Here is a 25,927-nt window from a genome sequence, read left to right on the forward strand (position 1 = left end):
GATCCCGCGCTGGGTTCGCTAGGTGTTGACAGAAGGCACGGACTCTGGGGCGGTTTCCACAGAAGGGGCTGCCGGGCGCCTGAAGTCGCGGAGAGCTTTTCACGCAACTGGCTAAATGCGCTTGCGTGTGGCGCGGTGGCTTTGGCTCTGCGGGTTCGGTGTGGCGGTTCCGTTTGCCACGGTGGAACCAGACCGGGAGCGTGTTCCTCAAGCTGCTCTCGTTTTTAGCGCCACGGCTCCTGCCGCGTCCGCCCGGCTGGCTCGCTCGTGCGGGTCCTTGCTAGCGCGGCGGTGGCCCTGGGAGCCGCTTAGTTGGCCCTTGCTGACGGGACGGGGGGCAGAGAGAACGTGGTGCCCGCAGCCTGCCTCTGAGGCGGGGCCGTCCCCCCGGGCCCCACGGCCGCCGGGAGGCCCGGTAGACGCGGGTGGGCCCCCGGTGCGGGAGGGTCCTGTTGGCCGTTTCACAGTGAACGGACCAAAGGCCGAGGAAGGAACGCGGCCCGAGGGTTCTGCGGAGCCAGGCCCGGGGAACAAAGAGCAAAGCGCAGGAAAACAACCGGGCCGGGATCGTTCCGGGATGGAGTGACTTGAAAGGCTGGCGCGTTGAAGAACCACCGTCTTGTTATCAGATTCCCCGGGTATCGACCTGTGGTTTAGGGAGAGACTGATTTTACTCGTGTAGAAGTGCAGACTTGCAGTTCAGTGATGCGGAAGCAGCAGATTTACAAGTCTGTGCCTCCTTGATCATTGGATTACGTGCGGGGCGCGCGCGCGCGCGCGCACACACACACACACACACACACACACACACCCCTTGTGATGATGGATTTGAAAACAGTGGTTTCTGCTGAATGACATCCTGCTTTAGTGGCTGGCGGGGTGATGGGGATGGTGTAAGATCTAAATGCTTCTCTCCCCAGTAGCTCGTAAACATTGGAAGCTGGTTGAGTAACGATGCTTTTTCTTGGTCCCTGCATTTTGCAGTGGTCTTTTCCCATCTGCTCTAAAATGGTACAGCTCACTGTACTCTACATTAAAATCGCATTTAATCCCAGATCTTACCAGCCTTGCTCGGTTGCAGAATGGACAGAAGGTTTACTTACCTTGCTTTAATTGCTTTTCCAAGGCTACAAAGTGAAGCTGTAAGACGTTTGAGGGGTTCTCCCCCTGTCTTCGTTGCAATTTCTTTGAACAGTCTTCTCTGGAGAAATGGAAGAGAATTTTATTCACATTAAAGGACCTTTTACCTTAGCAATATTGGGAAGCCTATACTGCATTTCCTGACTATATGAATGTGTGTGTATGGCTGTGATCAGGGGTTTAAAATTTGAAACCCACATCATGTTTTCCTCAAGGTGAAATTACTTTAATCTGTTAGAGCTCGACACTATATTAGAGGGGAATGTTGTTAATGACAATTTTAGAGATTTAAGATAGCCAGTATTTTGGTAGACTTAATTCTAATTTACATAAGGAATACAGTGGAAATACCCAGTTAAGCTCTTCCTCAAGCATTATTTTGTCTCCAACCCAAAGAAAGGAAATCTTCGTGGTCATCTAGAAAACAAACCCCCTTTTAGAAGGCCTTCCCTGTTGCTTGATATGTGGACTAAAGAAGGTAGTCCCCAGCCTTTTGGGACCCTAGATTTTGAATGTGAGATTTAGATAGACACATTCTGCAAGACTGAGACTTTGCAGTGACTGTTACAGACCCTTCTCGGTCTTACTTTCCTGCTGACCGTTCTCTTTGTTCTTCGTGAGCTATATCTGTCCCTGGCAGTTTAGCACTCTGCAGACACCTGTGGAAGGAACGAAGGGTGTCCTCAACAACAGTAATTTTCCCCAAGGGCTCAAAATGTAATCTTCATTTTTGTGAAGCTGTGTGGGCCATAATGACTTTTTGTATGCTAAAAGTACATCTTTAATGAAGTATCATTAAAGTATTTCCATAAAGAAATGAAAACTCAGAGTGTTCTTAGAATTCCTAGAAAGTAGAAATAAATGTTAGTAACATTCAGAAGAAGGTGAGTGTGTAGAGAGGTTTGTTTTGGTTCCCTAGGAAGAGGGAAGGCAGAGCCCCCCCCCCCCCCCCCGACCCAGCCTGTGTCCCAGCCTTTATGCATATTGAGGACAGCGCAGTAATGCCCGAACTTCATTTGTTCAGTAAATATTTCATCACTGTTGGTGAACAATCCCGTAGTTCTGACTTTTTGAATGTCTTTCTAGAGGGGGGGAGGGGTAGACACTAAATATTTATTGGATTCCTTCCACGGAAAGGTCAGGAACGGGGATATTTTAAGAGGACAGGCAGACGGTGGACGGGACGAAAGGAAGGCATTGGCCAGTATTTAGAGAGCAGAGTAGCAGCAGGAAGCCCAGGGTACGGCCCACGCCACGGAGAGCGTGGTGTCCAGTGCAGATTCGTGCAGGGGTGCGAGCGCCAGCCTGTGCTTCGGGGACATTAGCCACCCGGCGGGGATCTCTTGGAGGGCGCCGCACACGCACTGGCCAGCCTGTCCGACAGACCAGACAACCAGAAGCTCGGCGAGGCATTTGGAACCTGTCTTCCGAGTCTCGTTCAGAACCGTCCTCGGTTCCCCGAGAGGCAGGAATGGCACAGGGAGGGCTGATGACGTTTCATTGGCTCTGCTCCTTCAGCCGCTCACTTTTGGAAGAGGCCTTACGTTCTCCCATCAGCCACAGAAGATTTAAAATTCTTCTTAATTTTTCCTGTGTACTGTACCAGAGTTTTAGTCAAACTTCCAAAATTATGAACATGAATAATTATGTGAAACATAAGTGGTTTTGTTTATAGTTTAACAGTTTTTGTCTCTCTCTGGAAAGACTACTGTCTAATCTAGAAAATTGGTGAAAATTGAGTAGAGGCTCCTTCCTTTATTTTTTTTTCTCTTCCCTTTTAAAAATGAATTGCTAATACTCATTTAGTATATTATGTGCTAGGTACAGTTCTGGGCAATTTTCATGCTTTTTTCTAATGCTAACCTCATAATCCCCTAAGAGGTAGAAGTTCTCACTCTTCCATTTTTTAAAGTTTATTTTTATTTTTAATTTAATTTTAATTTTTAATTTTTATTTTGAGAGAGAGAGAATGCCCGGGTGTGCGCGTGAGGGCGGGAGGAGGGGCAGAGAGAGAGAGAGAATCCCAAGCAGGCTCCGCGCCATCAGTGTGGAGCCCGACATGGGGCTCAGCCTCACAACTGTGAGATCATGACCTGAGCCAAAAATCAAGAGCTGGACACTTAACTGACTGAGCCACCCAGACGCCCCTGTTCTACTCATTTTTATTAAAAAAAAAAATTTTTTTTTTTTTTTTTTTTTTTTGCATTTATCTATTTTTGAGAAACAGAGTGAGACAGAGCATGAACAGGGGAGGGGCAGAGAGAGAAGGAGACACAGAATCCGAGGCAGGCTCCAGGCTCTGGGCAAGCAGCCAGCGCAGAGCCCGACGCGGGGCTCAAACCCACAAACTGTGAGATCATGAACTGAGCTGAAGTCGGACGCTCAACTGACTGAGCCACCCAGGTGCCCCTCCTCTCATTTTTAAAGATGACAGAATTAAGGCCCAGAGAAGATGAGTAGCTCGTCTGAGTTCACATACTTAGTAAGTAACAGACCTAGTGTTTGAATCTGATTGTCTGGCTCCAGAGTCCACGGTCTTTTGTCTCTTTACAATTACCCCAGGTATATATATAATTACCTCTGAAGAAATGTTGTTAGTCTCCCATAAGCTTTTTATTAAGAATTTATGACCTGATCAACTTGAATTGACTTCAGATTATCACTAAAATATGTGCTTTTTAAAGAATGAAATAGGCCTGCAATTTTTTTCTTTTATTCAGTTCTGATCCATGTTGTTAACCTCATATTCTAGATTCTTGTTATATTATAGAGCTTGACACGTATCTGCTTGTTCTAGATATTGGGCAAAATTTGAAAACCTAACTTTGTTTTCATCTTTTTATATTTCTGAAAGAAGTCTAGATTAGACGGGTTGTTTTTTTTTTTTTTAAGTTTATTTTGAGAGAGAACGAGCATGTGTAGTGTGAGTGGAAGCAGGGGAGGGGCAGAGAGAGGGGGGAGAGAGAGAATCGTGCTTTCAGCATAGAGCCCGAGGCGGGGCTTGATCCCATGACTCTGGGATCATGACCTGAGCCGAAACCAAGGGTTGTACTCTTAACTGACTGAGTCACCCAGGCGACCCTGGACAGTTTTCAAATGTTTCCAAATTATGCTATTTTATTTTAGGATTTATTTAGTATGGTATTTATAGTATAGTATACTATTTTATTTTTTAAAGTCTAATGATGAATGTTACGAAGGTATAAAAGTTAATATCTAGCATTCATATTCATGACATATACCCTCAGCACACACCCAGTATCATCATCAAAACAGGATCCAACGTGGATTGTTGCTATAGGTGTTTTGTTCTGTTTCGTTTTAATGTAGGGACTTGTTGTTATAATTAACATATAGCCTGGACTTCCTTGGACCTGGATTTAAAATTAATTGAGGTCCCCCAAACTGTGAGAATACTCAGGAAATTTTAACTTGTAATACTTTCTCTGACTGAACGATGAAAATGGATATTTGTCATAGCCCTTCCAATAGCAGTTGAATAGTTAGAAGAGAGGCTTGCTGGGTATGTTTCAAATATTATTTTAATTTATTCAACAAATATTTACTGCAGGCTTACTATATGCTCAGCCTAGGCCTGCTGCAGTTGCCAGGAAGGCGGTCTGTGTGTCTTTCCTATGAGTCTTCTACTAAAGAGGGGAAACACCGCACGCTCTTGTCTTCTGAGTCTGGAGCTCTTGACTTACACCAGGGCGGGTAGCAATTACTATAGCCTGCTTGGTCTCGTCATCTCATCTGTATTGTGTCCTCACAACACATCCCCAGTGGTTTGCAAGTTTCCTGAAATAAAAATCATGGGTTACTAAGGTTTGTACTTTATTTGTACTGAGTCTGCAGCAGATGCTGGTGAATCATCCAGGTAAGGGATTGAAGCACGGGTGAGAAGGTCGGGTCTACTCCATGAGCACAGGGGTGCCTTTGCCTGTTTCTTTCACTGGTGTATGCCTGGGGTCTGTTACATTGCCTAGAACACGGTAGGCGCTCAGTCAGCATGAGGCCAAATGAATTTGAATCAACTGAGCTTTAGATTGGGGTGGAGTCTGTATAGGGACGATAGTTGAAGGAATTTATTTATTAACGTAACTGGTATTTCTGCTGGATCTCCATACGCAACGGACTGTGAGGTACTGGAGATACGGGTCTTAGCCAAAACGGGTTCTTTTTTTTTTTTTTTTTTTTTTTTTTAGCGTTCATTTATTTTTGAGAGACAGAGTGGGAGAGGGGCAGAGAGAGAGGGAGATGCAGAATCCAAAGCAGGCTCCAGGCTCTGAGCTGTCCGCACAGAGCCCAACGTGGGTCTGGAACCTACGGAGCGTGGGATCGTTACCTGGGCCGAAGTCAGACGCTCGACCGACCGAGCCACCCAGGCACCCCTAGCCAAAACGGATTCTTGTGCCAGGGAACTAGATATGTAGAGGAAAGTCAGATTTCCGGTGAGAATTCTGAAGTGACAGCCACAGGTGGGAGGTGGGAGGTTAAGCCAGAGGATCCTTCTACCTGCTCCTTCACTCCATTGTCTGCAAGTGGAAGAGGACTGGGGTCACGTGAACAGGAAAGGAGTGTCTTTGCGAGATAGAGAGGGGGAGCGGTGTCAGGCACTGCCTGGGGTTGGAAAGGATGTGGAGTGGGAAAGGTTGATCACCTTTGATGAGAGAGAAGTCTGGTCCTAAGAGGAATGTGTAGGTAAACCAGTATCTTCATTCGTGTGTGCTGAGCAGTTAGTATGCTGTTACAGAGTTTCATTACAAAGCTCGTATAGTTTAGGTACTTCAGATTTTTTTAATGAAATGACTACAGTAGCAAGACTTCAGAAATGCTACCAGGAGATAACATAATGCAGTAGGTCTTTGAACTGCTCTGGGGAGAAGGGGACGAGGGTGAGTGGGAATCATGTTGCCTGGTCGGAGTCTTGGCTTTACCGCCTACTGGTTTAGTGTGGTGAGCACCTTTACACTTGACCTTTCTATGCCTCAGTTTCCTTATCCATAAAATGAGGTGACTATACTTCCTGCCCCATAAGCTTAAATGAGAGAATTAAAAAAATACAGGATTAAAAAAAAATAATGAGCACGAGGAATGTGTTTACCTCTGTGCCAGGTCAGATGTTCAGTAAATGTTACTGTTCTTAGCGTTGTTCTGTTCTTGCCAAAATGTTCTCTGCCTTGCCTGCCTCCCTTTCCCCGAACTGCTGGACCTGGGGTGGGGGGATGTGAATTCTGCTGACGAGCATGCCCGTTCCGTGATTCTTCTGTCAGGACAAACGCAGGGCTTCTCTTTCATTGATTTGCTTCCAGATCTGCTACTTGGCACACTTATCTGACTAAAACTGTTGTTGTTGTTGTTGCTTTAGCTCCATGAAAGTGGTTATGACGCTGGCAAAGCCCTGCAGCGCCTGGTCAAGAAGCCCGTGCCCAAGCTGATCGAGAAGTGCTGGACCGAGGACGAAGTGGTGAGCTCGGAAGGGACTGGCCCTGCGGTCTGGGTCACCGGGGTGTCTGCTTCTCCGTGCGTGACCTCCCTGCTCCTCCGGGGACTGTCCGTGGTACCCAGCAGTCAAAGGAAGGAGACTTTAAACCTCAAAGTTGCACAGAAAGACTTGCTTTTTAGGAAGCTCAGTGGGAAGGATGTTCTCCGGTTTCATGGAAAGACAGAAGAATCTGTAGGGTTGGTTGGCTGGTTTCAGCAAGTCAGTGTTTGATGCCTATTTTAAGACATAAGCATTTTTTAATGCTTATTTTTTATTTTTGAGAGAGAAAGCGTGAGCAGGGGAGGGGCAGAGAAAGGAGGATAGAGGATCTGAAGCCGGCTCGGTGCTGTCGGCACAGAGCCTGACTCGGGGCTCGAACTCAATGAACCGTGAGATCACGACCTGAGCCGAGTCGGACACTCGACCGACTGAGCCGCCCGCATGCCCCTTAAGACATAAGCGTTAAAACCATTTGCTGCGTAACCTAGAGCGGGGCTGTTGCCTTGTTTTTATTTGGAGGGCCAGCGGGATCCCTAACCTGCTGAAGGACGTTACTCAAAAGCAGGTAGCATAGACCCGATTATATAAATATAGTGGATCTTACATATTCGTCCTGTCATCGTGGCTCAGCAAAGAAGGTAGGGAGATAAGATAGGTGCCCACAAGCACAGATTGAAAACCCACGATTCCTGTCCCAGCCGACTGAGTTCCCATGGAGCTACATCCCCATCTTGTGACTTCTGAAAGGCGTTGCTGTCAGAGACTTACAGACTGCTTGTGCTCTTGCAGATACGGTCTCGTGTTTGCGTGTTACGGCTTGACGTTTGCCCTTTAGGTTGAAAGAAACGAAGATGGTGGCTGTCACTGGTAGACCTGTCGATTTTAAGTTCCTCGCCTGTGTTCTGAATCTGCTAAGAAAGCGTGCTTAGAAGCTCTTGGTGCTTTCCTGATCTTGCTCTTTTGTTTATTTCGACAATATTTATCGAGTACTTGTTGTGTGCCGGGTGCTGTGCTAGGAGCCGTATCAAGAGCAAAGGTCCCTCCTCACGAGGCTTGTGTTTGTTTTCAGAGGAGAGACCGTCTGTAAATCAATATTTGTTAAGTGGCGGTACACACACACGCTGGGGAAGACGGAGTAGGCAAGGAGGATGGGGAGTAAGCCGGGTGAGGGGCTGTGTGGCAGAAGGGGCTGAGGAAAGGCCTGGTAAGAACCATTTGAGCAGAGGTGAGCCTTTTAGATCGGGGCCCTACGGTGAAAGCGTGGCCGGGAGAGAGAACTCCGGGCCCCGGGTGCATTCAGGACGGAGGCAGGCATGTGTCTGCGGGGAAGGGATAGTGCGGGGATCGGGCGCGGCCTGCGGACCCACGGTCGGTGCCTCGCTCTTCGCTCTGCGTGGGCAGATTCTGAGCAGAGGGTACCATCACCTGCTGGCGGGCGCCCTCTGGCCACTGAGTCGCAGGTGGGCTTCCGGGGCAGTTGCGAGCATCCGGGCCTGAGACCGGTGAGCGGACAGCATGGTGGCAGTGCCGGTGGGAAATGGCGAGACCCTGGGTGCACGTTGGAGCAAGAGCCAAGGCGATTGTTCGAGGAAAGGCCACGTGGGGGTTGGGCAGTCGGGGGCAAAGTAGGAGACGAGGAGGTAGCAGGGGCGGACTGAAGCGGCCCCTGAAGGCTTGGTCGGAGAGAGCTTTTTCATAGCCCGTTAACACTTGCAGCTTATCAGACGCATGATGAGGTGGGTGCTGCTGTTTAGAAATTAAAAGTTTAAAACCTTTACACGATCAGTAAAGAGTTGGGGGCATCTTAAACATCTGTTCCTGTTCAGACACTGGCAGAGTACACACGTCACATTCGTTTGTTTTTTAAAGTCCCGTGGATGTGGTTTTCACTGTGGACCCGTTTCTGTGACAAGGAGATCCGACTTGTGACTGATGAAATTTTAAAGTTCCTCGGGAAGTCTTGGTGCCAGAAAGATGTGGGGAGGTGAAAGGATGGAAGGAATGTGTGAAATGCCACCAACCCGGAGACCCCATCAGCGCCCACGTGCCCCGATGCCCTTCTTGTTCCTTCCTTAGCGCTGATGCCCCAGGGCTCCTCAGCGGCCGGGCGGCCGGGCGGCCAGGCACTCACCCTTCCTGTCTCCCAGACCTCTCATTCGCCCTGGAATTTAAAGACTCTCACTGAAAAGAAAGCTGCTTTCCTTTTCCTGCTGCACTCGCTTCTCTTGGGCACAATGTGAACCGTGTCCCTGCTGTCGGCAGCCGGTGGGAGGGAAAGGGGAGTCTTACACATCAGAAAACGCTCGGCTTTATTTTAAAAAGTGAAGCACGACTCTAGGCGGACATGATAATGGTCCGTAACTGCATAAGCCCTTGTCATTGGGCTCATTTCTATCGTGTCTGCTTCTTGTTTCGGTGTAGGTTTTGAGAAATATGTTGGCAGGCCTCCAGCCCTTGCAGAACTCAGAGATCAAATGGCCGTCCCCTTATTTATAGGAAGTTAAGCTTCATTTTCTAAAACCTCAAAAGTGAATGGGAAAGAGAGATTGAATAATTGATAGGCTGAAGGGAGCCTCTCAAATCTTGGACCAGCTCGATGTGGCAGCGAGGCACCGTCACTAGTGAGGTCCTGCCTTGGCCTGGTTTTGGCTGCAAGAGCATCACCCTCTGTGTGTGCGGCCTCTTCCCTGGAAGTCCCCTCATTTCCCACCCCAGCACTCAACAGGAGTAAGCAAAGCGTGTCCCAACTAAAGTAAGTACGTGGGCCTACCTCTCTTCTTTTTCCCCTCCCACGTTTTCTGTGTACCTGGACGTTTTAGTTATTTTTTAGTTTATTTATTTTGGAGGGGAAGGGGCAGAGAGAGATGGGGAGAGAGAATCCCAAGCAGGCTCCACACTGTCATCACAGAGCCCCAACGCGGGGCTCAAACCCACAAACAGTGAGATCATGACCTGAGCCGAAATCCAGAGCCAGACGCTCATCTGACTGAGCCACCCAGGCGCCCTGACATTTTACTTATTTTTAAGCATCACTGTCTGCAGTATATCCATTTGATCTAACTGCAGCAGCGTCGATGAAGTTGTTTTCCTTTGCATTTATATGAACCGGACACTCCTGTGTGCAAGGGTTGGTGGAATGAGCACCTGACAGTGCAAACCGCTGGCCGGGCTGGGAACACGCGGCCCCTGTGCGTCCTGGCTCCTGCGGGTGCGCTGCTCCCTGATCAGACAAATCTCTCCCCATCTCGCCAGTGCACGCCCTCGCTGCTTTTCACCGCTCTTTGAGGTTCAGGGCAGTTCCCGGGCCCAGCCCGCTCTGATCGCGCCCTCTTCTGAGTTGTTTCCCCAGTTTGCAGCGTTTGTTAGCAGCCTGCCCCTGGCTTTTTCCTGCCCCTTCCTCCGCTCCTCCTCACAGGCTTTACTTCTGAGTTGATTGCCCTCCTAGTTCATAAACTTAAGAGCAGGGACTTAACTGATGGGGTCTGGTAGAGACTAATGTCTCTAAGAGGGGCTTGAAGAATATTAACAACTCTTTATTCAAGATTATTGTTTGTAAAGATTTTTTTTTTTAATTTTAAAAAAATGTTTATTTTTGGGACACCACTTGGGTGGCTCAGTCAGTAAGCGTCTGACTTCGGCTCAGGTCATGATCTCACGGTTCGTGGGTTCGAGCCCCACATCGGGCTCTGTGCTGACAGCTCAGAGCCTGGAGCCTGCTTGGGATTCTGTGTCTCCCCTCTCTCTGTGCCCTTCCTCCACTTATGCTCTGTCTCTCAAAAGTGAATAAAGATTAAAAAAAAATTTTTTTTAATGTTTATTTTTGAGAGAGAGAGCGCACATCTTCCGGGGAGGGACGGAGGTGGGGGGCAGGGGTGGACAAAGAATCTGAAGCAGGTTCTGTCCTGACAGCTGAGAGCAACATGAGGCTCAATCCCACGAACTACAAGATCATGACCTGAGCCAAAGTCAGACACTGAACCCACTGAGCCACCCAGGCACCCAAGATTCTTTAATTGAGATCGTCCTGGGGCTTCAGCTCAGGTCATGATCTTGAGGTTCGAAAGTTCGAGCCCTGCGTTGAGCTCTGTGCTGACAGCTCGGAGCCTGGAGCCTGCTTTGGATTCTGTGTCTCCCTCTCTCTCTGCCTCTCTCCCACTTGCACTCTGTCTCTCTCTCTCTCAAAAGTAAATATTTAAAAAAAAAAAGATTGCCTTCACTCCAACATTTTAAAACTTGTAAATAGTTAATAATTATGCATCAGAGAAAAACTTTTACATGCGCTCAAAGCTGACCTTAAAATTTTACCTTTGGAAAAAATTTCCTATATTCTTTGTGATAACACCACCCAATTTCTTCATCCTAGGTCTTCAGATATTAACTAATTGTTGAGATTTTAGGCCTCAAAATTACACAGTGAGAGGCTTTTCATTTTACATTTTCTCTCCGTGATTCCTTTGACCGCTTGTGTATCTATTGATAATGGTGTTTCTTTTTTATATGTTACTATTTTTTTAAATGTTTATTTATTTTTGAGTGACAGAGCATGAGCAGGGGAGGGGCAGAGAGAGAGGGAGACACAGAATCTGAAGCAGGCTCCAGGCTCCGAGCTGTCAGCACAGAGCCTGACATGGGGCTCAAACCTAGGAGCTGTGAGATCATGACCCGAGTCAAAATTGGACGCTTAACCAACTGAGCCACCTAGGCGCGTGCCCCTGTAGATATGGTATTTCTTACTGAAGTTTCTTTGGGGGCTGAAATACTTTAAATCTTGGGGAATGGATACCAGATTTGGGCCAATTTCTGTCAAATTCTAGGCCAGAAAGTGACAGTTGAGCTCTGCTTTAGTGGAATGAGTGAGAAACTCCTTGGTAGCTAGCTCAAGGCAGTCTCTCAGGCTAAATAAACTGGGTCAGATCAGAGAGGCAGTTTCAAAGAAATGCTAGGTCAGTTGGATGGAACCAAAGTGCATGGCTGGCTACTGCGTTTGGGAGTTGTACTGACGGTTAACCAGTTTCACTTACGTTATGCTAAAAATATTGTTCCGTATCAGGGAGCCATTTAAATGAGTAGGACTTAGGAAGAGAAAGAGGAGAAAAATACTGATCAGAACTTGTTAAAAAAAGAAAAGAAAAAGTAAAAGAAACTCTAGATTATTAGGTTTTTAATTAAACATGATGAACACATTTAAATATACCACAAAGGCCCCAGGCTGAACTGCACCTAATCGAAACAGATTAAGTCACCCTTCCATGCTCGGGTAGTTATTAATTCTGCTTATTTATGCACGTGAGCTGAAGGTAGCATTTGCTGTGCTTGCTGTTGCTTATTGCGCTGGGATTCCATTGCTGCTGGCTGCTGTGCTCTTAATTAGCATTCAGCTGTTGATTATGGAAATGCTGGGGATGCTAATTGAATTCTTTTTAAAATTCAGGGCCTGCATTTTCCTTGTGGAGTGTGGCCTGACTTGCAAGGTTGTAAGGTTGGGTGCTGCACTGAGCTGCACGCTTCACCCTTTGCTTCCCATCCACTTGGCCAGGTTTGTTTGGGACGTTCTTTTCATGTCCAGGTGGCTTTCAGCAAAACTCCAGGTGTCGCCTGAGGTGAAGGCTTTGTTGCTTCTGGTGTTCCCGCAGGGGATTCCACTTGGTCATGGGTAACTGTAACTTTTATCTGGAAATATGCTTCCCTTTCAATATTGGGTATCAGCGTTGATGTCCTACATTGAGTGAACAGCCTAGATACAAATGATCTCTAACATTTTTATCCAAAGATAGTTCATCCCTGGTGCGGTGAGAAACTAACTGGTCGTGTGCATGGATTTACAAATTCATAAATTTTAAAACGTCTAAGCTGTCCTTCAGCATAAAGCTCAGTGTTATCATAAACACAAACGAAAATCCTTCTTTCAAAATTGACATGACATGCCAAACTAATTGTCTGAATATTTGTAAACCGATGAACCCATGTGGCTGGTCAAGGAATGATTGCCACAGGACACACACAGCTGTTTGAGGGGTGTCTCTCCCAGCAGCGTCTTCAGACGCCTCTGTTAGGCCCTTTTTGGAATGTCTGCTCAAGAAAACATTGTTTTCCTTGTTCACTCTTTTCAAGCCAGGCATCTGGATGTGCCAGAAGACAGAGCTGCTTAGTGGGGGGGATGTGCCAGAAGACAGAGCTGCTTAAAATACAATGAATTTTATTTGCTGTTTGTGTGGCAGCTGTAGAAAATGGAATCCACAGCAAAACCAGAGTTAAGGTCCTGTCTGGCAGCAGGAGGTTTTGGAGGTGAAAGCAGAGATGGGGATGATGACAGGGGAAGAGAACCAGCCCTCCTCAGCCTGCAGTTACCATCGTGTGGGTTTTCAGATGTCCATAATCTCAGCGTTTAGTTTTAAGTTGTGTATTTTCAATATAAGGGAAGCCTTAATTGTATGGTATCGATTTTTAGAAACGACCAGGTTTCTAGAGTTGTGGGGCATTTTATATAGTCATTCAGAAATGTTGGTGATAGGAGGGTCCTGTCGGTCATCTAATATGAACCCATTCATTTTTTTTTTCTCTTGTAAATTTTATGTGAATCATCTCTGTTGTGAGGATATCATTACAAAATCATTACAGGGGAGTTGAAACCTCACTACCATCCCAGTTTCTAGGTTTCCTGCCCTCTTTGTGTCTTTGTTCCTGTATGTACATTGGTGTATGTGTTTGTAAACTTTCATAAGTTGAATCATTTTATTGGAATTCTCACTTTCATAAGAAATCTTAATCTGAGAATGTTTACGATATACCCAGAACTTGAACTAGAGGTACCTTTCTATACCTCTGCAACACAGAATAGGTAGTTAGTAAATTTTAAATTGAAGTAGCTGTTTCTCTCAACTAATTACCCTTCCTCTAATTTTAAATTAATTGGTACTGCCTCTTACGAACAACTTAATTCTGAGATAGGAGGGTAGGAAAGATAAGTAGACATTTTGGCATATTATTTACACATAAGTTATATACATATATACGTATATGTATATATGTATACATATATGTATATATGTATACACATATATACATATTTATATATTATTACTCGTGTTATGTGTTCCTATGGTCCATAGCAAAAATCCGTCCTTGGTGTTAAAAAAGAAAACTATAAGGGTGCCTGGCTGGCTCAGTCAGTAGAGCATACACCTCTTGATCTTGGGTTTGTAGGTGGGAGCCCCACATTGGGTCTACATAGAGATTACTTCAAAAAATAAAATCTTTAGGGGCGCCTGGGTGGCGCAGTCGGTTAAGCGTCCGACTTCAGCCAGGTCACGATCTCACGGTCCGTGAGTTCGAGCCCCGCGTCAGGCTCTGGGCTGATGGCTCGGAGCCTGGAGCCTGTTTCCGATTCTGTGTCTCCCTCTCTCTCTGCCCCTCCCCCGTTCATGCTCTGTCTCTCTCTGTCCCAAAAATAAATAAAAAAAAAAAAAAAAAAAAAAAACGTTGAAAAAAAAAATAAAATCTTTAAAAAATAAACAAGTCAATAAAAGAGGAAAATAGAGATACAAGTAAAATTTGCACAATGCTTCAAGTATTAATGAGATTGAACTATTTTTCCTATGATTGACGCCCATCAGCCTTTGAATCAAACCCTTTTTTAAACAAGTCAATAGTGTGAATAGAGTGGAGTATATTACTGCCAAGTCCATTCGAAAATGAGACGGTGAATTAAAAATCAATTATATGTGTGGAAGAGTTGGTATAAGGCAATCAATTTTGTCAGTTAGTTTGCAGGAAGGCTCTACTGCATAACAACCTGTAAAGAGAAACGTATTTTAAAATCCTTTAGTAAATGAGATAGGCTGAACATTAGAAGGAGAGAGATATTTCAAAAATTTATTACAGTGTTTCATGTCAATAGAAGTTGCCTCTGGGTTAAATCTACAAATTCAGCCATGACCTTGCATTTCACATACGTGGCTTTATTGCTTTCTAGGCTTCCTCTTTAAACTGTGGTCAGAGAAGGTAGTATGCCTGTTTTTCTAAACAAGGCCGTTCTTTTTCTCATTTTCTTTAACCAGTATGTTTCTAAAGTTCCTTACCCCCTAGCCCTGATACTAGGTAATTTTGTTTAAAACCAACAGTAAGTTGTGCTGTTCTTGGGCTCCAAGAGGCAGCACCAGTTTAATTTAAATTTGTGTGTGCATGTTGGTGCGTGTACAAGTTCAGGCCTTAGGGCAATGAGGAACAGCACAGAGACCTGGGAAGTAACCCCACACTGCATGCAGGCACACCCCAAATTATTCCTTGCTGCTTAGGATAATCTTTTAAAATCAAAGAGCAATTTTCCCGGGACATTTTTCATTTTTGCTTGAAGTGGGGGAGTATTGGGGGGAATCTTCAGCTTGAAAGATTAATAAATACTACAGCAGTGGGTTATTGAAACCTTGTTTTCCATCTCATTTCCAAGGGCATGTAAAAAAAATGGCGACAGCATACACTTTCAGCCACTCTCCGTCATCTTTCTCTGTTCGTTTAAAAAATGAGAACAAGACACAAGGGGACTTGAGAGATTGCATTTGTTCTCCTGTAGACAAAGTGGTTATTTTATAAATGAAGAGGATGGAAAACCCTTTCCTTCTGCAGTTTCTTAGCAACAGAGCTGGAGCCAATTTTAATGTGTATGCATGGAACATTCTATGTATGGTGACATTGGAGCCGTACGTTTTCACAGGTGAAACATACTGTGTTAGTCTGGTAACTGGAGTTCAGTGTGGGGGGAAGGAAACAGGAGGTTAAAAAAAAGGAACCCCCCGATGAGAGGAAGTAACTCTTTTAAACTGTCTCCTCTTCTCTGGCATTCTTGCGTCTTAAATCTAAATTCTCTCTTAGGTAGAAGTCACAATGGCCTCGGTAGCCCCCTAATCGCTCCCTTCACTGGAGTGCCAGCGCACTTTTTTTTACATTTCCTAGTAGCGTTTTGTTGTTGTTCTTTCCTCCGCCCCCACCCCGCATGCTGTCAAATGACACTTTCCACTGATATTTCAGAATTTGCTTTAAGACGTGTTTCCAGAGTACTTCATACGGGTGAATTCCAGTGCATTTTCCACATTCGTAAAGCAAAGTGCCGAGGTGTTGGGAAGCAAGAGTGTGTTTGGTGGTCGTAAAGGAGAACTTCCCCCAGTTGGCCTTAACCGGCTTAGCACTCGGGCCCACCGCTGGCTGGCTGGCTGGCTGGCTGGCTGGCTCTGTATTTCTTGCGCCTGGTGTTGGGGCTTGCAGGTGGCAAGCCCACTCGTTCTCCGTTACCGTCGATCCTGTGTGAACGTGAACGTGGGATGACCCTTCGTGTCGCTCACCAGGTTACTTACTCAGTTCTGATTGTCGATTGCTGTTGGAAGTTCACCCGTCCGTTCGTTCCGCGGGTGTTGGCGGAGCACCGGGACGGCGCTCTGCCAGGCGCCCTTCTGGGTGCCGGTGCTGCGGCCCGGAACGAAACAGGCAGAAATCCCTGCCCTCCCGGAGCTGACGTTCCAGTGGGGGAGACGGGTTAAAACAAGATCACCCGGTAACACACGCAGTGTGTTAGCCGCGCGCCGAAGAGCTGGGGAGAGGGGAGGTCCGCCGCGCTGGGTTGTGACGGCAAGTGTGTGTGGGGACTTCCACGAGGGGCTAGGAAGTCTCGAGGTCAGGGCCTCTGGTTGAATTCTCCTTGTATCCCCAGCACAGAGCCCAGGGCCTGGGATGTGGCGGACGATCCGAAGCTACTGTGTGGACTGGGTCGGATGGAAGAGAACCTGAGTGGAGGTGGTCGCCCCCCAGGGCCTCGCGGCCCCTTTGGCTGAGCTCCCCGCTGCCGCCTCGGGGGCTTCTCCTCCGAGCCCACGGCCGGTGCGCGCTTTAGCTCCAGCAGAGCCGACGGGACGTGGCCCGTTCTTTCCTTCTCGGTGGCTTCCCTTGGAAGAAGCAACCAACCCCGTCCGGGTGTGTGAGGTTTCATTCCCTGGACTCCAGCGGGGAGAGCTCCGTCTTGCCAGCGTCGCTTCATACTTGATGTGTGGTTGCCCTGTTGGCCGTGGGAGAGCGAGCGATGGCGGGGAGAGGAGGCCAGAGCCTCAGGAGATGGCCCGGTGTGGGTGTGGCTCCGGCCCCTCGGACTAACCCGTCTTCCCTCACCACCCGTCACGCATTGGAGAGCGGAGTGACCTGTTTGCACATCTCTTTCTTCCGGCCGGCTGGTGGTTCGGGGCGGTCTTCTTAGAGACCGTGGTGCGTGGGTAAACTACGCCCCGCCTCTCAGGTTTCCCCCGAACCTCTCGTGTGCCTCCCTGTTTGGTCACTTCTAGAGTATTTTCTTCCCTTTTAAAGGGCTCCATCCCCTGTCGTTGATCCCAGCGAGAGGAAACAGAAGAACTGTCAAATAAATACACCAGGGAATTAAGGAAAGAGCAAAGCAAAGTTGTAAGGAAAACGGCAACCGAACTGAGAGAACAGAGCAGAATGGCTGGAGGCCTCCGTGCGGCCCGAGGGCTGAGGAGTGTGCCCACACCGGGCTTCAGAGCTAAAGTGTGCGTCCGGAACCTGCTTTGTTTGTTTGTTTGTTTGTCTTTTAAGCGTCTCCTCTGTCAGTCTGGATCCTTTTGTCAAACGTTCAGAGATTATGACCCAGAGAACACTGGGAAGGTCTCTGTCCTGGAAACGGGGGAAGTGCCTGTGCCACACTGAACACCTGCAGCTTTGCCGTCGCTGTCCGGCGTCCTGCGCGACTCTGCCACCCGAGGGCACGAAGTATGTGGCTGAAATGCAGCGCACTTGAGCTCTGGAGGAAGGGAAGAGCTTAAATCACACCCTTCCCTCTCCTCTCTGGAAGGCTCATTGGGGTGGGACGCGTTCAGAGAGAACGCAAGGCTGGACGACAGTCCTCAGGCCGCCAGCCACCTTTGAGATGTCGAGGAAGTCAGGTCCCCTCCTTGAGCTTTAGTTTGCTCTGTAAGAAATGACAGGGGAGGGAAAGGAAGGGCGAAAGGGCACACTTTGCAACGGCCGGCAGGTGTGTTTGACCGGAAATCTGGACCTGATACCAATTTCCTCCTGCCGGCCACGCCTCCCTTTCACTTCCCAGGTGCAAAACTGGACGGATAGCTTATCTCCAGCTAACAGAATCATCTCTGTTTAAGAAATCTGAAAGCACGTATGCCCACAGACTCCTGTGTCCTAGCGCTAACTAAGAGTTCTTGGCTTCCTTGCAACTGGTTTGTCAGTTTTGATTGTAAATTTATTTTTCTCATCTTCCCCATCAGCGATAATAAAACAAAACCTCTGAACCCCAGAGATGCACGTTAACAAGTGTTACAGGCTCTCCCAGAGCCAGAGGGAAGGGTGATCTGTCACCAGTGGCTCTGCTCTGTGTCACTTCAGTCCCTTTTCTCCTCTCACGAGCCCCCATCTTGTCTGGGAGCCACTGTTCCTGAAGCCTATGCAGGCGTTACCCACTTGCAAATAAGCCACTTTCCAAACAGGCACTTTCAGCCTAAATTAATCATTTTCTTTTTCCATCTAGGGCCTCTAATTAGTTAGGATAACATAGCTAGCTAAGCAGGCTTGGTTGTCCATTTTTGAAAGAAGGGTTTTAGAAAATGGATTTAACAAGGTGTTATTAAGCATAGATGTGGGGAGCAGTTGACCTGCACTCAAAACCCATCTAACATTCATCTAAAAATAAAATAGCTTTGCTTGTGGAAGGCACTGGGCCCCGGTCTGTGGTTCCTATCCCTGTGTTCCCGGCGGAACGCCACTTGGGACCCTTGATTTCGTCAGCCAAAGCTGTTCCAGACTCTCAAAGTAGCTTAAAGTTGGGATGGACTCTGAATATTTGGATCCTCCCTCTCTGCCCAGTCCACGAAAATGAAATGCTCCAATCCTTTAGCAGAAACAAAAGTTTGAAAATTAGTTTCTGGTTGTCCTTTGAGACAGCCCAAGTTCTTTGTCAGCTTTCCAGTTTTTTGACCCCGGAACAGCCTGACCCTGGTAGTGTGTCTCCCTCTTTAGAACTCTCTGACTTCATTATCTGCTCACATTCTCCCCCTGCCCCCCAGCCAGGCTCGCTCGTGCGTTCTCTCTCTCTCTCTCTCTCTCTCTCTCTCTCTCTCTCTCTCTCCCGCTCTCTCCCCCTCTCTCCCTCTCTCTCCCCCTCTCTCCCTCTCTCCCTCTCTCCCTCTCTCCCTCCCTCCCTCCCTCCCTCCCTCCCTCTCCCTCTCCCTCTCCCTCTTCCTCCCTCCCTCTCCCTCTCCCTCTCCCTCTCCCTCTCCCTCTCCCTCTCCCTCTCCCTCTCCCTCTCCTGTGAGCACTCTCTCTAAAACCCCTGCCAAACATTCAAAGGATCCACTTAGATTATCTTGCTTTTAAAAGGCAAACTTTTTCGGATGGATCATTCACTTGCTCGTACATCAAGAGGAGCCAGTAAGCATCATGCCATGTTATCCTCTGTTGGTTTGAAATAATCTCAGGCACCACAGAAATCCGTTGCTAGGAGGATACGCAGGTGTGAGGGAGGCACTGTCCTTCAAACGAGTATCTTGACAAAAGGAGTGATGGATTTGTGTAGTTCAAAACCAAACCTTATTGTCTGCTTCTGGATAACCGACTTTAGATTTGCCTTAAGTACCATTATATGGGAGGGGAGGGCTTTTTTTCCTACTTTATATTGAACTTAATTCCACTGCCTTTCCAGACCTCTGCAACGTTCTGCTGGATGCATTTGGAGTCTTTTTATCCACTGCTCACTGTCGTAATTCTTCCTCTAGAACCTTCTCTTCCTGCTGTCGTTAGTTTAGCTTTGTGTTTTAGACACAGATTAGAAAACAGTATTGGTTCGCCATCCAAGAGGAAGGGAGCTTATCGCTGACTGGAGACAAATAAACTACGTTTGTTCTTCAGCCACTAAGATCTCTGCAGGAGTCCCCACTGACCTTGATAATTGCCGGCTGAGTGGCATCCCTGACTGATTTTGGCACTGAGTGTACACGCGTACTTGAGTTGGCTGTTGTCGCCACAGGCAACCTGGAGAGGAGACAGCAGCCACACAATTGGAAACTTTCTGAGTGCCCCTCCTGCTCCTGGTGTTGTACCGGGGCCCACGGGACACGCGGGGCTGCACTTGCCACTTTCCACTGTCGGACGGGGAGATCGGGAAGGGCTCTCAGGAGGAGGTGTTATTTGATAGGAACCTGAAAGCATGGGTAGGGTTTTGCCAGGCACGGTGGATCCAGGTTAATGGCAGAACAAAGGCATAAAAGAATGTGAGTGGCTGCTTAATAGCCAGTCGCCCAGTTTGAAGCTATGGGTGGAGGAGTGTCTAAGACAGCTGATTGATTCAAAGCCACCCACTCTTTATGGAAAGAGAAGTTTATGTTTAACTTAATAGAAAGTAAGGAATAATTACACATTTTTGAACGTGGGGAGTGATAGGACTGGGGCCACCATTGAATTTTAATCTGGCAGTAACGGTGGTAAAGTGGGTAGAGAAGGGAGTTAGTGGTTCTGGAACCTGGCTACATGTTAGAATCATCTGGAAGACTTTAACATTTCTCAGTGCTAAGACTATATACTCCAGCCTGGTTAGACCAGAATCTCTGGGGTGGGACCCGGGCGTCCATGTTCCAGGCTACGGACTGTGGTCCTAGTGAGAGATGTTGAAAGTTTATAGCAGTGATTCTCAACCTTGGGGGCACACTAGAATCACACAGGGAACTTTAGTGCATGCACACACACACACACACACACACACACACACACACACACAACAGAGACTTGGGTCCCACCCCAAGATTCTGATTTAATTCATCTGGGATATGACCAGGGCATTGGGTTCTAACACCCAGCCGAGGTTGTGGGGCAGAGGGAGGGAGAAGCAAGCGGAACAACTAAGACCAAGAACTTCCAGGGCAATCCTCAGACCTTTACTCTGCGCCAGGTGCTGTTCTGAGCACTCGGCTTGCTCCGACTGGACTGACGTGTCACAGAGTGATCTGGAGAGGCAGCTTTCCGGCTCCTCCCTTGCTGTACCACGTGGTGTCTCTAGAGAAGCCTAGCCGGTTGGAGGTGGGAAGCAAGGAAAGGGTGGAGAAACACCATTCAGGCTTCGTGTTTTGGCACGAGGGAGGAGACTGGTGGTACTAATGGCAAAATCTGACATCGGGACTTGTTTTAGAGGAGACGGGAGTGTTTGTGTTAATCTTCAGTGACTTAAAAAGATGCGGGTCGATCCAGCTGTTAGAAATGAAGGTCTAAAGGTAGGAGAGATTTCTGGTCTACAGGGAAAGCTCACAGTTGAGGAGACTGGAAGCTGGCTCAGGGTCTCAGCTGCTAAGCAGCAGAGCCGGGAGCTGGTGAGTCATCAGGGATAGCAGTACAGACCGAAAAGGGACTTTCTGGGGGACTCTTATGTTGATAGGCAGAGGGATGGACAAAATAACGAAGTCAGAAAAGGCTGGAGAAAGGTTTGGACTCTATACTGTTTAATTTGTTAACCGTTATATTGAACTCCTAGGATACGAGGAGTAGTTACTTTGTTTTGTTTTGTTTTGTTTTTGTTTAATACACGCAGTCATAGGACTGAGGCTGTCTTTGGCATAACTCATGTGAAGGATTAGGGGAGGAAACTGGTACCAGGTCAGGATGCTGAGGCACGTCTCATAGTATTGATGACACTGTTGAAATAAGTGATGATGGGTCCCAGGCTTCATTCACAACTTGGGGAACCGGGTAGAGGTGGCAGAAGCGTCGAAGGGCTGTGGGTCGTAATCAAGAAAAAGATTTCGTGGGATTCCTGGTGGCAGCGTAAATAAGAGAAAATGTCCAGGTTTTCAGGGCTGCCCAAATGTGAAGGTTGGCTGTCAGTGGGCGGCTAGGTTGGAATGATGGGCACTGAGGATGGTGATGCAAAAAATCCAGAATATTAGGAGGGCTCTGGGCAAGATTCTTCATGTTCCTGAGAGTGCTGTCAAAAGGTAGGATAGAGAAAGGGACTCTCAGGTGTAGGATCACTGAATATGGGCGAGGGAGACTGGCTTGGTTGGTTGATACCATGACAAGAAAAAGCAGCTGGAGGCGGTAGATGATGTGGTCAGAAAATGCTGGTCAGACCGTTGGAATCAAAGAATGCACAGAACATCGCTTCTCGGCCTTTTGGCTAAGATGAAGTGCAAAGAATGCACAGAACTAGGCCTCTGACTCTGTTACTAGAGGGGTTGTGAGGGATGCCGTATGGGTCATGATGTGAGGATGTTGGGGGGGGGCGGGGGTGGGTGTGAGGGCATTTGGAGAACAGAAAGAAGGGAGGGAGGGAGAGAGAAGACAATAGGCCTCCAGGGGACACAGTATAAGGGGCCAGTTGGGAGTTGCTAGGGTGAGCTGTCCTTAGCCAGAAGTAGGGATTGGGATGGGAGTAACAGGGGAAGGGGTGGGAAGGAAACTTGTGGCGTCGAGGGTCATTTTAGGTCCCACGGCTGGGGAGACAGAGACCCCCCTGCACTGCTCTGCTTCATGATGTGCTTCTTGAGAGCAACCCATCTCTTACGGCGTCCCACTCCTCAGCACGGCACGCTAAATGCCAAGTTGGGTAGAATTGGACCAACATCTAGAGGTTGAAGAAGGAGGCAGGATTTTGTGGCTGGAACATTACTTAGAATTTAAGATGTCAGATGGGAGCAGTGGCTCCGGGATACGTTGTGCTATTTGTTTCCTCAGTCGCTCAACAAATGTTAGGCATTTAACGGTGCACCAGGTCTCGTCTAAGCCTTGGAGATAAAAATAACATTGGACATACTGTCCTCAAGGAGCTTGTGTCCTATTGGGGAACACGGACAAATAAACAAATTAACGTAAACAACACGATCCACGTAGATGCTACGGAGAACATAAGCCAGTTGCACTCGGGGAGACTGAGTAGGGCAGGGGCCGTGTGGCCGGGGAGCTGCCTCCTTCAGGGCAGCGGCACCCCATTCCACATCACTGTGCCTCCAGGTCTGGACAGATCGTGTGTCTGATAATTCAAGTCAGTTCATTAGGAGTGATACGTGTTTTCGGAACAATTGAATTACTTAGCCCCCGTCTGGTGACTTTCGGGGTCATGTCTCAGTTGCCTGTAAACTGTTCCCTGTCAGGACCAGATAAGCGCCTTCAGGACTTGGGAACTTCTGAGGGCTCAGAACGAACTGAATTTGGCTAAAAGGACAGGTGGGAACTTGGCTACAGAAATAAAATCACGTAGCTGCGTGAAAGTCTATTCGTTTCACCCGCACGGACGTGCATTTTCCAGTATGGGGGACACAACAGTAGAATACTCCTAAATGACAAAAAGATTCTCTAAACCTTCTCCGTGACTTTTTAGATTGGGGGACATTAGAAGAGCAGGGTCTGGTTCTTGTAAAATGTTTGCCGAAGGCGGCTTGGGGTGCATGTTGTCTGCGGCCAGGAGAGAGCGGGGGTGGGGGGGAAGCTGTGGTTAAACCCAGAAGGAGGTTCTGTCTAGCCTGTGTGGTTCCCTGTAGATGTCACCACCATTTCGTTTTCTTCAGTGCTTCTTAGTATAATGTTTCGCCAAAAAGGCCTACGAGCCTAAAGCCCCCCACCCCTCCAAAAAAAGGACATGAAGGAACTTGATGGGCCGGTGATTCGTTTCCTCATTGTAAGGAACATTTCCTTCATCCTTTATTAAGCCACAAGAATTTTTTCCACCGTTGGCCACCCTAGACTGTGTTGAGAAGGTCCCACCAGCCCTGGCTGCCGGGAGTCAGAGCAGTCTGGATCCTCTGCCCGCCTGGGAGAAAACTCTCAGGCCTCATCTCAGGTCTCGGGGCTGTCCCTAAATGAACCAGGGGAAAGCAACTTCCGGTCTCCTCTGAATGTTTGCCACCATTGTGTCCTGTTACTGTTGGGTTCGCGATTTGCTGAAAAACAAGAAACTCCAGTTTCTTCTCTTTTTTTCCTCTCTCCCCCCTCCCTTCACTTCTACTTTCCTCAGATAACTCCTCATGTGTCTATAGAAAACCACGTATTAGTAATGCAGTTAAAGTTTAGCGGTAGAAAACAGAAGTGTTGGTAAACCCGTGTCTGGTTGAATCTGTGCTTGAGACCAGCTGCTGCACCTTCGGCAAGTCCTCGATCCTCTGTCTAAGAAATGAGAGTGTCAATTAAATAATTAGGTCTTCTGTGGCCCTCGAAGCCTCAGGTACTGGTAACAGGAATTGTCTTTGAAGAAATATTTATTAAATACCTGACTCACGCTTATGCAAGGACTCTGACAGATGGACCCCGACAGGACTACCCCACTTCCAGGAGAGGGCCTCTAACGGCAGCGATGGGCTTGGGTGCCCAGAACTTGGTGCTGACTTGGTGCTGGGCAGGACATGGGAAGTTCCGTGGCAGGGGGCACAGAGAAGGATGACAAAACATAGATGCGGAACGGCGAGTAAATAAACCCGTTCAGGGTCATACCGGTGGTGAGCGAATCAAAGCCACCGGCCCAAGGATAGCTCCTTAGTGACGTTGCACAGGATCCCCGGGCAGAATATCGCGTGATGACCCGCTGAGGCGCGGGGGGTGTGGGACACGTTCGGGGAGCGGCAGGGACCCGGCTCTGGTCGAGTCTGGGGCAGTCGCCGTGGGTTCGAGGGACCTGTGCGCACCACGACCGCCGCCCTGCCTTCTCGAGCTCACGCGGCACGCTGTCCCCGTGAGCCGAGGCGAAACCTCCCAGTCCGTTTCACCGCATCTCCTGACCCACACACTTGAGGGTGGTGGGCGCCGAGTCCAGGGTGGGAGCAGGGAGAGCCCGAGCTCCTGGATCGCACCCCGAGGGGCTCGAGCTCCCCGTTTGTCTTTACCTGGTTCTGTCAGGTGAAGCCGGAGCCCAGCACCTCCCGGCGCTTCCAGCTGAGGCGCCGAAGCACGCCCGGCACTCTCCGCAGTTCCCGCCTCTCGTATGAAGCTAGCGAAACAAACGACACAGAAGTCTCTCTTTCCCGTGAAGCCCCTAAAAGAGTTTTGCTTTAAAAGCCATACGTTTCCGGGGCGCCTGGGTGGCTCAGTCGGTTAAACGGCCGACTTCGGCTCAGGTCACGATCTCGCGGTCCGTGAGTTCGAGCCCCGCGTCGGGCTCTGTGCTGACAGCTCAGAGCCTGGAGCCTGTTTCGGATTCTGTGTCTCCCTCTCTCTGACCCTCCCTCGTTCATGCTCTGTCTCTCTCTGTCTCAAAAATAAATAAACGTTAAAAAAAAAAAAAAATTTAAAAGCCATACGTTTCCTTCCAAGGTTAGATTGGCATATACCTTTGTCATGATAAGGATGTAATTTCTTGCATGTAAATAGTGACATCGAAAGCGAGACTGCTCCATCTCTCTTAAATCTATCCAGGGCATTTTGAACACCCTCGCAATTTATACGCGTTATCATCTATCTGAAAATACATATGAATGGGCTCCTTTTTAGCAGTAACATATTACGTTCTATCTTTCCTTTCCCTCCTTTCGCTTCTGTAACTAGGAGCTTTTCAATCCACTTCCCCGCAGACCGTATCCCAAATGTAAAAGCATCTCCTGCCCGGGAGTCTCTTGTCAGAGCAGCCTTTCGTACTCTGCCGCAAAAAGGCTGTGTGTCAAAAGACGCGTGCGTGGTGTTATTTCCTTTAGCAACAAAGCTCTAAGTGTTCAAAAGGGAAGTTCTCTCCAATTATGTTATAATAATTATTAGTGTCCAGTTTATCAAAACAAGATGTTATAAATGTTGATAAGAATTTTACTTTTTTAATACTTATCGGAAATACGATAGATTCGGTTTTTTAAACGAATTCATTCTTGCATGAATATTGCTTATTGTCAGAGTGAGGCCGTGCTCTGCATCGGTTTTATTCTTATTTTTCGTGTATCTGTAGATAGAAGTGCTCAAAAACCTTGTGTGCTTGAATAAGCAGATGGGAATAATAGTTTTGTTACGGTGTCACTCAATAAGTCGAATTCCTTCCGTAACAATGCCAAAGAAACAATTTATCATCAGACTTGGTTTGCAGTGATCTATCAGATGACACCTCCGCTAGGTCCTCCTTCATTTTTGTTGAAAGCAAAGAACTGGAAAGTACCTGACTTGCATAAGGCTTTCTTATCGTGACCTTAGAGTTAGCCACTGTGTCAACACCAACATCAGTATTTTGAATCGATCCTTTGTTTGGTGCCCTGGCGTGTCTGTATCAGGGGCAGTGCTGCCTAGGAGCATTCCAGATGGGAGAGGGGTGCCTTTGTGCTTGTGAGGGGAGGGCCGTCGTGAGAGGGC

The 25,927-nt window shown here is 47.9% G+C and overlaps 1 protein-coding gene across 9 annotated transcripts in view; it reads left to right on the forward strand.

Annotated features, from left to right (window-relative positions):
* RERE (arginine-glutamic acid dipeptide repeats) overlaps nucleotides 1-25,927 on the forward strand; it is a 424,018-nt gene that overhangs the window by 324,910 nt on the left and 73,181 nt on the right. For all 9 annotated transcript variants that reach the window (XM_060621655.3, XM_060621656.3, XM_060621657.3 and 6 more), the window contains one exon: nucleotides 6,509-6,607. In XM_060621655.3, coding sequence (XP_060477638.1) covers nucleotides 6,509-6,607 — 99 coding nt within the window. The remainder of the gene's footprint in view (nucleotides 1-6,508; nucleotides 6,608-25,927) is intronic.

This window comes from Panthera onca, chromosome C1 (assembly GCF_046562875.1).
Source record: "Panthera onca isolate mPanOnc1 chromosome C1, mPanOnc1 haplotype 2, whole genome shotgun sequence".
NCBI classification, from domain to species: Eukaryota; Metazoa; Chordata; class Mammalia; order Carnivora; family Felidae; genus Panthera; species Panthera onca.